Source organism: Dryobates pubescens, assembly GCF_014839835.1.
Source record: "Dryobates pubescens isolate bDryPub1 chromosome 41 unlocalized genomic scaffold, bDryPub1.pri SUPER_41_unloc_2, whole genome shotgun sequence".
In the NCBI taxonomy this organism is placed as follows: Eukaryota; Metazoa; Chordata; class Aves; order Piciformes; family Picidae; genus Dryobates; species Dryobates pubescens.
In genome coordinates, this window is record NW_026530686.1 from 396,073 (window position 1) to 409,043 (window position 12,971).

At 66.3% G+C, this 12,971-nt stretch overlaps 1 protein-coding gene across 2 annotated transcripts; it reads left to right on the forward strand.

Annotated features, from left to right (window-relative positions):
* Nucleotides 1–1,016: 1,016 nt before the first annotated feature.
* CELF3 (CUGBP Elav-like family member 3) lies at nucleotides 1,017–12,971 on the forward strand. 2 transcript variants are annotated; one of them, XM_054179177.1, is made up of 13 exons: nucleotides 1,017–1,593; nucleotides 3,799–3,881; nucleotides 5,891–5,939; nucleotides 6,531–6,659; nucleotides 6,927–7,006; nucleotides 7,307–7,447; nucleotides 7,932–8,070; nucleotides 8,626–8,784; nucleotides 8,866–8,931; nucleotides 9,284–9,382; nucleotides 9,775–9,918; nucleotides 12,540–12,672; nucleotides 12,825–12,971. In XM_054179177.1, exons 1-12 carry the CDS (start codon nucleotides 1,449–1,451, stop codon nucleotides 12,665–12,667), a joined length of 1,362 nt encoding a protein of 453 aa, XP_054035152.1. In that variant the 5' UTR covers nucleotides 1,017–1,448; the 3' UTR covers nucleotides 12,668–12,672; nucleotides 12,825–12,971. The 2 variants fall into 2 exon arrangements, with proteins under 2 accessions (XP_054035152.1, XP_054035154.1); XM_054179179.1 differs by lacking the exon at nucleotides 3,799–3,881 and having other exon boundaries at nucleotides 1,476–1,593.

The window sequence follows — 12,971 nt, forward strand, 5'->3', positions numbered from 1 at the left end:
TCCCCCCTCAGAGCCCCCTCCCCCCTGCAGCGTTGTGGGGTCTCATCTGGATCCACAGCAGCTGGAGGGGGGTCCCCCCAAATCGACCCCTCTGAGTTCCCGGGAGGGTGGGCGGTGTCCGTCCCCGAGGCGGGGAGTCCGCAGCCCGGGGGGGGTCTTCTGTCCCCGGGCGGGGCCATACCGGGCCCGCGGTGCCGCCTGGGGACACGGCGGCGGCTGCGGCGCCGCCATTTTGGTCGCCGGTCGCCGTGGTAACGGCGAAGTGTGGGGGGGACGACACCGGGAGGGATGTTTGTGACACCCCCGGGCAGGGGGCCGGGATGGAGAGGGGAGGGGGGGGGTCCGGTGTTCTCGGTGCGCACCGTGGCCACGGCTCCCTCAGCACCGGGGACAGCGCCCGGGGCGGGGGGCGGGAGGCACACCGGGACGCGAGGGGACGGACACCGGCGCCTCCCCCCGGCACACGGCCCCCACCCTTGATCCCCAGCCGCGGGGAGAGGCGGTGTGGGTAGCCCGGTAACCAGTGCCCGGTACACCGGTGCTCGGTTTGTGGGCTCGGTCTGTGGTCTCGCCGGTACCCAGCCCCGGTACGAGGCATCCGGTACCGACACCCGCACCCGGTATGAAGGTTGTCGGTATGAAGGGCCTGGCAGCCGGTACCGGTGCCCGGTAGCCGGTGCTTTGTTCACGATCTTGGGCACTGGATCTCGGTTGTTTTTTTGCTGGAACCCAGTTCCGGTACCCGGTAGACCCCGGTGCCCGCACCAGTAAGCGGTACCCGGTCTCGGTCCCCGGGCCCGGTTGCCGACCCCCATTCCCGGGACACGATCTCGGTTCTGCTCGTTCTCTGCCGGTACCCGGTGCCGCTCTGACATCAGCACCGGGCGGGGCTGGGCGGGGCGGCTCCGCTCGGGGAAGAAAAGCGGCGAACGGTGCCGGGCCCAGCCGGAGCCGGGGCCGGGGCACGGCGGGCGCGGGGCTCGGGGGAGCGCGGCGGCCATGGGCCGAGCCGGACACTGAACTCTCCCGCTGGTACCGGGGCTCCCGTCCCTCCCCGGGCTCCAGCGGGGCGGTGATCGGGCGGTACCGGCGGGGTCGGCCATTGACGGCGACAACCGGGATTTGAGGCGGGGAGCGGATCGCAAAACCGGCGGGGACGTACCGGGAGCGCCGCCCCCTCGGGCAGAGCTGCCCCCGCCCCACCGCGCCCCGTCCCCGGAGCCGGAGCCGAGCCCCGGGGCCGCCTCGTCCCCTTTGTGTGCGCACCGCGGCCGGGGCCGCTACCGGGGGGGGGCACCGGGCAGCAGCGGTTGGGGCTTTCAAATCCTTTTATTCATTTTTCGGGGGGGGATTACGGATCTGAGGCCACTTTCCGAGCCCGGTGATCACGGGCGGCGGGAGCGGCCCCGGGGCCCCGGTTCTTCCCCAACCCCATCCCCGGCGGCCCCATGAAGGAGCCCGACGCCATCAAACTCTTCGTGGGGCAGATCCCGCGGCACCTGGAGGAGAAGGACCTGAAGCCAATCTTCGAGCAGTTCGGGAAGATCTACGAGCTCACCGTCATCAAGGACAAGTACACCGGCATGCACAAAGGTACCGGGCCGCCGACCGCCGACCGGTACCGCCGACCGGCAAGGGCCGATGGGAGAAGCGACAGCCCCGGGGCTCAGCCGTGGGCCGAGGGACAGGCACAGACCCACCCCCGTGTTGGGAATGGCACAGGGAACGGTTCCCATACCCCTCCCCCCCCGGTACCGGCACCGGGAACCGGAATCGGGAGTGGGTGGTTGGCAATGGGGAAAATAACAACCCCGGGGCTCAGCCATGGTCCGGGGAATTCCGTTGGGAATGGTACAGGGAATGGTTCCCATTCCCCTCCCCAACCCCGTTACCGGGAGCTGTTCCCATTCCCCCGGTACCGGCGCCGCTTATGGGCAATGGGCAGTGAGAGAAATCACAGCCCCGGGACTCAGCGATGAGGCAGGGAATAGGCAGCCCCCGCTACTGGGAACGGTACAGGGCATCCTTCCCACCCCCAAACCCCGGTACCGGGAACGGTTTGCATTCCCTCGGTACCGGGAATGACACCGGGAACCGGCACCGGGAATTGGGAATGGACAATTGGAGAAATAAGAGGAGCGACTGTCCCTCAAACACACCTTGCTGCCGGGAATGGTACAGGGAATGATCCCAACCCCCTCCTCCGGCACCGGGAATAGCACAGGCACCGGGAACCGGCAACGGCAACTGGGAGTGGGCAACGGGAGAAACGACAGCCCCGGGGCTCAGCGGTGGGCCGGGGAATAGACCCCCCCCAACAGCATCCCGCTGCCGGGGATGCTGCCGGAATGGCTGCCCCGGGACCGGGAATGGCACTGGGATAACCCCAGCGGCACCAGGAGTGGCACCAGGAGTGGCACCAGGAGTGGCACCAGGGGTAGCCCCCGGGGCTGGGAATAGCCCCCTGGGAATAGGAATGGCACTGGAATGGTCCCCCCCGGTAACGGGAATGGCACTGCCGACAGCCCCCGCGGCCAGGAACGGCAGCGGGAATGACACCTGGTGGCTGGAATGGCCCCGGGAATGGCAACAGAAATGGCTCCCTGGTACCGGGAATGGCACCGGAATGCTCCCCCCCCCCCCCCCCCCCCAGTACCGGGAATGGCCACGGGAATGGTGCCTCGCAATGGGAATGGCACCGGGCTGAGTAGTGGGAAAGGCGCTGGAATAGCCCCCGGGAACGGGAACGGCTCTGGCAACAGCCCCCGGGACCAGGAATAGCGGTAGCGGGAATGGCACCGAGAACGGTACCGGGAATAGCACTGGAGTGCTCCCCCCCACCCCGCCGTAACGGGAATGGCCCCGGGTAGTGAGAACAGCTCCCGGGAGAAAGAATGGCGCCGGGAATGGCACCGGGAATGACACCGGGAATGGCGCTGGGAATGGCTCCCCGGTACCGGGAACAGCTCCCGGGGGAGAGAATGCACCGAGAATGGGAATGGCCCCGGGAAGGGCACCGGGAACAGCCCCGTACAAAGCCCCCCAGACACCCCCCCGAGACACCCCCCCGAGAGCTCCATGTGCCCCCCCCCCGTACCCCCTGCATCGCAGCCCCACTGCAGGAGTTGTGCGGCCAGGGGTGCGGGGGGGGGGGGCTTGTGAAGGCTGGGGGGCGTTGTGTGGATGCTGGGGGGTGCCGTGGGTTGATTTGGGGGTGCCGGGGGGGTGCCGTGGGTTGATTTGGGGGTGCCGTGGGTTGATTTGGGGGTACCGTGGGTTGATTTGGGGGTGATGCCCAGCGGTGGGGGGGGGGGTCCTCAGCGGCTGTGCCCATGCAGGGGGCTGTGTGTGGGGGAGGTATTTGCAGCACTGGGTGGGAGCTGGGGCTGTGACGCCCTGGGGGGGTTGTGATGGTGTGGGACCCCAAAATGCTTGACACCCGCCCCCCCCCCCAATTACCTGACCCTTATAGCCCCTCCCAGCATCAGCTGTGCCCTGGGCCAGGCCCGAGGCTGGGGTGCTGGGCACCAGCACAGTCAAACTGGGGGGGTCCTGGGGTTTACTGGGTGCGTAGAACCCCCCGGGGTGAAGAGAGGGGGACACGAGGTGGGGGGCACCGACCCCCCTTCACACTCCCCCCATCCCCTCCATCCCTCAGTGCCTGGATCTGGCAGGTTGGGGGCCACAGCCTGTGGGGGAGGGGTAGTGGGGGTGGTGGTCTGGGGGTGTGGGGTTATGGGGGGGGTGTCCCCACATCCTACCCACCCCCCCTCCAAATGCCATTTTGCCCCCCCCCAGGATGTGCTTTCCTGACCTACTGTGCCCGGGAGTCGGCCCTGAAGGCTCAGAGTGCCCTGCACGAGCAGAAAACCCTCCCGGGGGTGAGTGGGGGGCACAGGGACCATCCCCCAAGGACACCTCCCCATTTAGGACCCACCCCGACCCCCCCAGACTGAGATTTCCCCCTCCCCACCCCACCAGAATCCCCCAGGCTGGGATTCCCCCCCCTGCCCCCAGGGTGTCCCCAAGGCTTGGCTGGATCCAGGGCGCCACATTTTGGGGGGCTGGGTTTCATCGGGGGGGGCACCCCGTTAATATCTGCCCGGGGGAGGCATCACCATGGGCACTAACTGGGGGGGCGGAGGGGGGGCACTAAGGAAGCGTTGCCAGCATCAGGCAGCAACCAAAGCCCAGGCTGGGGGGGGGGAATAGGAAATAAGGGGGGGCGGAGTCTGAGTCCCCCCCCCAACTGGCGTGCTCAGGGGGGTCCCAGAAGCCAAATTTCCGCCCCCCCACCCTTGGGTTTTGTGGGATTGGGGGTGGGTGGGGTGGTGAAGCCTCGTGGGTTTGATTTGGGGGGGGTCGAAAGGTTGGGGGGGTAGTTTGGGGGTGGGGAGTGTTGCTGCGCCCCCCCCCCCAGGGGATGAGCGTGTCCCGCCCCGCCCCGGGGGGGGGGGATTTGGCTTCGCCAGGATAATCCTGGGATTTGGGGACCGTAAATCCCGGGGGGGGATTTGCTGGGGGGGGCAAACACGGGAGGCGGGGGGGGGATTACGGGCCGCACCACCCCCACATCTGCCCCCCCTCTCCCCCCCCCCCGTCCCTCCCGAGGCATCCCCTGGGATAGGGATGGGGAAAAGCGGGGGGGGGAGAACAGTCTAGGGAATGGGGGTGATGCAGGGGGGGTCCAGGGGTAATATGGGGGGGGGGGGTGGGCTTGGGTGTTTTGTGTGACAACCCAACCCCCCCCTTGTGCCACTCCCCCCCGCCAAGCGGCGGCTGGGGCTGATCCCAGGCCCGGGGGGGGATTAGGGGGGGATTAGTGACCCCCGGGGGGGGCATTTGCAGCACCATCTGGGGCTGATGGCTGGGGAGCGGGGGGGGGGCACGGGGGGGGGGGACACACCTTCGCTTTCACCGGGGGAAAGGAAGGGCCTGAGGTCACCTGGGGCTGAACCACCTCCCCCATTAAAATTACACCCCCCCCCCATCCCATTCTGACGCCCCCTCCCCGTCCCGGCGAGGTGGGGGAAGGGCTGGACCATGGCAGACCGAGGGGGGGGACACACCTTCTTTTCTCCCCCTCCCCCATGCCTCTCTGACCCCCACCCCCAGCCTTGGCCCAGCCTCACCCCAAGGGGAAGCACTCGGGGGGGGGGGGGGAGGGGGGGAGGTGTCCTCCCTTTTCTCTTTCCGCTTTCCAAATCACAACACCGCCCCCCCCCCCCCCCCCCCCCCGATTTTCACCCCTCCCCTCCTTCACAACCCCCCCCATTGCCCCCTCCCCCCCTTGGAACGAACGGGGAGGGGGGATCACGGGGGGGGGGAGGGGTGGATCAGACCTCGCAGGGGTAGGAGGGGGGGAGGGGGTGTGGGGGTCCCTCTTTTTTTTCTGCCCCTCTCCAAATCATCGCCGCCCCCCCCCCCTTTCCATCCACCCCTTTGAGCCCCCCCCCCCAATCCCCGTCATTGTTTATCGCGATCGCTGGTGACGTCAGCAGCGTTGCCTAGCAACGGGGCCGGTAAATTGGGGCTGAGGAGGCGTTGCCATGGAGCATCCTCTGCCGTTGCCATGGTTACGGGGGGCATCTGCGCCCTTCCCAGCCCCCCCCAGTGCTCTCTGGGGGTTCCTGGGATGGGGGGGGCGGAGGCAGGGCTGGGTTCACCGCCCCCCCCCCCCCCCCCCCCCCCCCCCCCATCTTAATTAATGCTGTTGGGGGTGGTGCAGGGTTCATTAAGAGCATCCTCGGGGGTCCCCTCCGGGCTGCGGCGCTGCGGTTGCCATGGGGACTGAGAGCATCTTTGGCGCGGGGGGGAAGGTTGGGAGGGCAGGGGCTGTGTCCCCATGACCCCCTCCCTCCCTCCCTCCTTTTTGTCACCTCCCCCCCAGATGAACCGACCCATCCAGGTGAAGCCAGCGGACAGTGAGAGCCGAGGAGGTAGCAGCACCCAAAACTGTCCCCAACCTGTCCCCCAGGGCCACCCCATGGCTGTCCCCACCCTCCCCCTCGCCCCCCCAAGTGTAGGGTGTCCCCAAGTCTGTCTCCATGTCCCCTCCCCTTGGCCCTACATTACAGGGGGCAGGGGGTGTCCCAGCATCATCCCCCTCTTCAGGGGTCCCAGCCCATCATGATCTCCATATCCCACTCTGGGGGTTCCCAGCCCATCACAGTGTCCCCATCTTCCCCCCTCCCTCCCTCTCCCCCCCCCCCCCCCGGGTTCCCAATCACCCTGGTGTCCCCATGTCCCACTCTGGGTGACCTCAACCCATCAGTGTCCCCATGTCCCCATCCTGGTGGCCTGGACACCATGTGGTCCCCATCCCTGGGTCCCATCCCATCAGGATCCCCATGTCAGGAGGTCCCAACCCATCACAGTGTCCCCACGTCCCCATCCTGGTGGCTTCCAGCCTGTCACGGTGTCCCCACCCCAGTTCCCACCCCACGATGGTGCCCCTGGGTGGGGGGTTGGCCCCCAGCTGAGGTGTGTGGGGGTGTCCCCAGCGCAGTGTCCCTCTCTGTGTCCCCCAGAGGACCGCAAGCTCTTTGTGGGGATGCTGAGCAAGCAGCAGGCGGACGAGGACGTGCGCAAGATGTTTGAGCCCTTCGGGACCATCGATGAGTGCACCGTGCTGAGGGGGCCTGATGGCACCAGCAAAGGTTGGGGGGACACCAAGGGGTGGCCCAGAAGGGTCCCTGAGGGTCTCAGGGCAGGGTTCTGTGGGGCAGGGATGGAACTGAGGGCCAGGGGTGGTGCCAAGAGAGGCTGTGGTGGGGCTGGAGAAGGTTCGAGAAGGACCACCATGGGCTGGGGAGGTGGTGCAGGGGTCAAGGAGGGGGTCAGGATGTTGTGGATGGGGAAGTTTGGGGTCGAGATCGCCATGGGAGGGTCCCCTCCCATCCCCACCCTGACCCTGCTGTCCCCAGGCTGTGCCTTCGTCAAGTTCCAGAGCCATGCCGAGGCCCAGGCTGCCATCGCCGCCCTGCACGGGAGCCGCACGCTGCCGGTGAGCCCCCGGGCACCAGCGGGCACCGGCATCCTCCTCACCACCAGCCCCATCTTCCTCCTCACCATCCTCACCACCATCTCCTCCCATCCTCACTACCACCAGCATCTACCCCACACCCTCCCACCACCCCCATGAGCACCCCCTCCATCATCCTCCTCATTACCACCCCACAGCCCCAACCATCATCCCCATCCCCATCCCCATCATCTCCCCCTCTCCCCCACCCCTTGCTCCTGGTCCATCTCCCTGGGCGCCTGCCTGGCGCCCGCGGGTGAGGGCTGTGCCGCTGCCCTGCAGGGAGCCTCCTCCAGCCTGGTGGTGAAGTTTGCCGACACGGAGAAGGAGCGAGGGCTGCGCCGCATGCAGCAGGTCGCCAGCCAGCTGGGCATGTTCAGCCCCATCCTGCAGTTCGGGGCCTACAGCGCCTACACCCAGGCGGTACGGGGGGCACTGGGGGCACCAGCAGGGGCCTGGCAGGGAGGGGTGGACCTCACCTGGGGCAGCAGGAGGTTGGGAGCCAGCCTGGTTTAGATGACAGGGGGGTGGGCACCAGCTTGGGTGTGGATGGTGGATGGTGGGCACTGGGAGATGATGGACCCTAGGAGATGTGGTCCAGGATGGGGATCTTGGGGTGCCAGGTGGTGGGAGGGTGCTGGACCCCCAGAGTCCCACTTGGTGCTGGGCAAAGGGAGAGGATGGAGCACCCCTGGCGCAGCACAGGGGCAGTGGGTGCAGGGTGGGATGCTGGGGGTGGCGCTGGGGGTGGCACTGGTAGGTGATGGGCACTGGGCTGCCAGTCCTGGGTCGATGGTGGCTCTCTGTGTCCCATGCGGTGGCACTGGGGAACCATGCAGTGGGGTGGGAGCTGCCCTGGGAGGGGATGCTGGTGCCCGGTGCCCGGTGCCAGGTGCTGTCCCCACAGCTGATGCAGCAGCAGGCGGCCCTGGTGGCTGCCCACTCGGCCTACCTCAGCCCCATGGCCACCATGGCCGTCCAGATGCAGCACATGGGCACCGTCAACCCCAACGGCCTCATTGCCACCCCCCTGCCCCCCTCCTCAGGTAGGTGGCACCTGGCATGGGGACAATGAGGATGGGCACGTGAGGCTACCTGGGAATGGAGGACAGCAGGGATGGGTGGACACCAGGGATAGAGATGTGGTGGCACCAGGGATGGTGGCACTTGGGATGGTGGCACCAGAGACAGGGTCACCCAGGGATGGGGAATCTGCTGGCACCAGGGATAGTGGCATCATGGATGGGGACACCCAGGGATGGGGTGACATCCTGGATGGGGATATGGTGGCACCACAGATGGTGGCACCAGGGATAGGAATATGCTGGTCCCAGGGATGGGGATGTGGTGGTCCAAGGGGTGGTGGCATCAAGCATGCAGGAATGGTGGCATCACAGCTGGGACAGTGCCATGGGGTGATGGTGGCTGAAGCCACAGAGCTGGCACCACCATTTCAAACCCCTGCAGCTGGTGCTAGGGCAGGGTGGCACCACCTCGGGTGGGGGCTGTGACGCTGCTGGGTGGTAACAGGTCTGGAGGGCACACCCAGGGCTGGTGCCATCTGCTGAGGAGGTGCTACCACCTCGGGTTGTCCTCCTCAGGAACCAGCACACCGCCGGCCATGGCTGCCACCCCTGTGCCCACCATGGCTGCCCCACTGAGCGTCAACGGCTACAGCCCGGTGCCAGCGCAGGCCGCGGGCCCCCCCGCCCCCGACACCGTCTATGCCGGGGGAGTCCCGCCAGTGCCCCCCTTCCCAGGTGCCCCCCCAGAATGCCACCTCCTCACCTTGTGTCCCCCTTGATGCCCCTGGCACCCCTTAACCTCACCTCTGCCCCCAGCCCAGAGCCCTGCTGCCCCTGCGGACCCCCTGCAGCAAGCCTACGCCGGCATGCAGCACTACACAGGTGGGCACTGGGGGGAGGCACTGGGGGAACATTGCTTGGTACTTGTGGGTACTAGGAGGGCACTGGTGGGCACTGGGAGTCACTAAGGAGAAGCTGGGGGAATTGTGTGACACTGGGAGGGCAGCCGGTCGGCATTGCATGACACTGGTGGGTGCTGGGAGGGCGCTGGATTGGCTCTGAAGGGTGCTGGTGCATACTGGTTGAGCAGTACTGGGTGCTGGGAGGGCAACCAATGGGCACTGCATGTGGGTATGGGGAGGCACTGGTGGGTACTGGCCGGGCACTGGCTGGGGTGTCGGGGGGTACCTGTGCCCACCCTGGTGCCAGGCTGACCCCATGGCCTCCTCCCCAGCCGCCTACCCGGCAGCCTATGGGCTGGTGAGCCCAGCCTTCGCCCCCCCGGGGCCTCTGCTTGCCCCCCCGCCCCCTCCGCAGCAGCAGCAGCGTGAAGGTGAGACACCCCCCCCGGGGACTCCCCCTTCACCACCGCTGGAATCCCCACCCTGCAACACCCCCCCCACTCCCGTGGGACACCCCCTACCAAGTTGTCTCCCCCGCCTCCCCAGGACCCACTGCTCCCTGCCCCTGACACCCCCGCACTACCCTGGGGACACTCCTGGGACGTGCCCCCACCCAGGGACATCCTCCCACCTCAAGGACACCCCCGCCCCCCCGCCCCCCCCCCTGAAATGTCCCCACCCAGGGGAATCCTCCCCCTCCCCTCCATGCCCACAGAACCCCCTGACCCTGGAACCCGCACCCCAAAAGAACTCCCCCGCGGGTGGGGGTCCGGGGCCGAGGTGCCGCTGCGCCCCGGCCGCGCTGACGCCGCTCCCTCCGCAGGCCCCGAGGGCTGTAACATCTTCATCTACCACCTGCCCCAGGAGTTCGCCGACACCGAGATCCTGCAGATGTTCCTCCCCTTCGGCAACGTCATCTCCGCCAAGGTCTTCGTGGACAGAGCCACGAACCAGAGCAAGTGCTTCGGTAGGGCCAGCTCGGGCAGCCCGGGCACGCCTGGGCACACCTCAGGCACAGCTGGGCACACCTGGGCATGCCTGGGCACACCTGGGCACACCTCAGGCACACCTGGGCACACCTGGGCATGCCTGGGCACACCTGGGCACACCTCAGGCACACCTCAGACATGCCTCAGGCACACCTGGGCATGCCTGGGCACACCTGGGCACACCTCAGGCACAGCTGGGCACACCTGGGCATGCCTGGGCACACCTGGGCACACCTCAGGCACACCTCAGACACACCTCAGGCACAGCTGGGCACACCTGGGCATGCCTGGGCACACCTGGGCACACCTCAGGCACACCTCAGACACACCTCAGGCACAGCTGGGCACACCTGGGCATGCCTGGGCACACCTCAGGCACACCTCAGACACGCCTCAGGCACACCTGGGCATGCCTGGGCACACCTGGGCACACCTCAGGCACACCTGGGCACACCTGGGCATGCCTGGGCACACCTGGGCACACCTCAGGCACACCTGGGCACACCTGGGCACACCTGGGCATGCCTGGGCACACCTGGGCACACCTCAGGCACACCTGGGCACACCTGGGCATGCCTGGGCACACCTCAGGCACACCTGGGCACGCCTCGGGCACACCTGGGCATGCCTGGGCACACCTGGGCACACCTCAGGCACACCTGGGCACACCTGGGCACACCTGGGCACGCCTGGGCACACCTGGGCACACCTCAGGCACACCTGGGCACGCCTCGGGCACACCTGGGCACGCCTCGGGCAGCGGCCATGCTGTGGGCAGGGGGTGAGGAATGTGGCCAAAGCCTGGGGGCATCCTGGCTGGGGACACCAAGGGCAGGGCAAGGGGACAGCTCAGGTCGGTGGCTTCAGGAGATGCTCTTTGACCTCCCCAAAGAAGTCAAAGGCCAAAGCAATCCCAAAGGGTCAGAGAGGAGCACCGAAGGGGTCAGCAATGGCCACAGAGGACAGAAGGCAGCAGTGCAGAACTCCTCCTGTAGCCCTAGAGGAACCTCCTCCCCAGCCCCTTGGGCTCAGAGCTCCTCTCTGCCCCCCAGGCCCTCTGCATGAGGCCAAAGCTGTCCAGGCAAAACCACCCAGGGCCTGCTCAGGGCCCCAGCCCCAGCCCCTCCCTGGGGCCCTGAGCCAGGAGCTGCCAGGGCAGAAGGACAGAAAAGTTGTACCCTTCCGGGGAGGGAAATGCAAAATGCTGCACCCTGGGTTGGAAGTTTGAATTCTGTTTACAACTAGACACAGAAGGTCTTCAGGTGAGAGGAATCCACCTGGGCCTGCTGTGCCCAAACCTCCCAGAGCCTTCCAGAAACCTTCCCCTGCCCCCCAGCCTCAGCAGGTCCAAGGGCAGCCACACTGCTCCCCCCCGAGCCCAGCCCTGTGGGGCAGCTGGGAACTGGCTGCCAGCCCAGGCTGGGGGAAGCCCCTGCCCTGCACCGCAGGGCAGACACCAACCTGCAGGTCCCAGATGGAGCAGAGAGCTTTGGCTGTGGCCTTCTTAAATAGAGAGAGAGGGAAATGGAACAGGAGAAGAGCTGACAACATCCTGGGACAAGCTGCTCACCCCCCTGGGGCTCCTGAGCCTCTGAAGGGCTTTTCAGTGTGGCTGCACCAATTAACTCTTGGCTTCCCTTCACCTACAGCCCTCCCCCCTAGCAGCTCAGAGCTCAGAGCTCCCAGGAGGAGAGGGAAGAGAGAGGAGAGCAAGAGCTGGGCCTGCAGCCTGCTCGTAAAGAGAGAGCAGAATTATGGGAGGGAAGAATGCTTCCCAGTCCATCCCTGGACCTTCCTGGTCCTCCTCAACTCTGTGGTTCTTAAAGGCATCCAGCCTCAAGCCTTAACAGTAAAGGCTGAGGGCACCATGGTCAGAGGTTGGAGACCCTATGGGTAAAGGTTGAGGACACCATGGGTAGAAGTTGAGGTCAACATCATCATGGCCAGGAGATCTTGACCAGAAAGATCTTGGCCAGGGAAACTGTTAGTTAGAAGGAGAGGACACCTCATGGTCAAGAGGTAGTAGTCAAGGCCATCATGACCATGGGGACATCCTGGCCAGTGACACCGTGGCTGGGGACAGCATGGCCAGAGAAAGAGTACACCATGGTCAAGACCACTGTGGCCAGGGCATGAGGACATCGTGGACAGCAACAGCACAGCTGGGGACACCCTGATTAGGGACAGCATGGGCAGGGCATGGGGACACTGGCCAAGTCATGGGGCCATCCTGGCCAGGGACACCACAGTTAAGGCATAGGGATGTCATGGCCAGGGACTCTGTGACCAAGGATACCATGGCCAGAGACCTTCCAAAAGAAGACATCATGGACAGGTCACCTCAAACAGGGACACAGTGGTCAGGAGATGGGGACACCACAGACAGGGTCACCATAGTCAGGGCACAAAGAGCCGACGGTCAGGGGATGGGGACATCAGGAGCAGGAACATCAGATGCAGGAGCACCACAACCAGGGCAAGAAGCCACCTAAGCCAAGTGCTGCTGGCCACCTTGCTCCACGGCAGCTCTCCTGGGGTTGAGGCCATTCCTGTCCCACTGCTGTCCCCATGGCCCTGATGTCCCCTGGTGTCCCTCCAGGCTTCGTGAGCTTTGACAACCCGGCCAGCGCCCAGGCTGCCATCCAGGCCATGAACGGCTTCCAGATCGGGATGAAGCGGCTCAAGGTGCAGCTCAAGAGGCCCAAAGATGCCAACCGGCCCTACTGAGCCTGGTGAGACCCCCACGGACCCCCAGTTCACCCCAGCTCCCCCCATTTCTGCCCCCCTGTTTCCCCCCAAGTGTTTCTCCACTTTCCTCCCATTTTTCCCCATTTCTCTCCCTCTTTTTCCCCCAACTTATCCTCATTTCTCTCTTCATGCCCAGGTCCAGAGGCTCTGGAGCAGCACCCATGGGTGCCCCTCACCCTGAAGAGCAATCCCCCCCCCAGCACTGCCCACAGAAGGGGGCTTGCTCTTGCTGGGGATGGGGGACACAGCCCCCCACATGCTCAGGAAGGATGGACACCCCCCC

Bases quoted from the DNA above. Each gene is read 5' to 3' on its own strand.
- CELF3 (XM_054179177.1), top strand. From the start codon at position 1,449: ATGAAGGAGCCCGACGCCATCAAACTCTTCGTGGGGCAGATCCCGCGG. The intron at 3,882-5,890 runs GTGAGTGGGGGG...CCTCCCCCCCAG, and splicing joins AGCAGAAAACCCTCCCGGGG to ATGAACCGACCCATCCAGGT. The intron at 7,448-7,931 runs GTACGGGGGGCA...CTGTCCCCACAG, and splicing joins ACAGCGCCTACACCCAGGCG to CTGATGCAGCAGCAGGCGGC.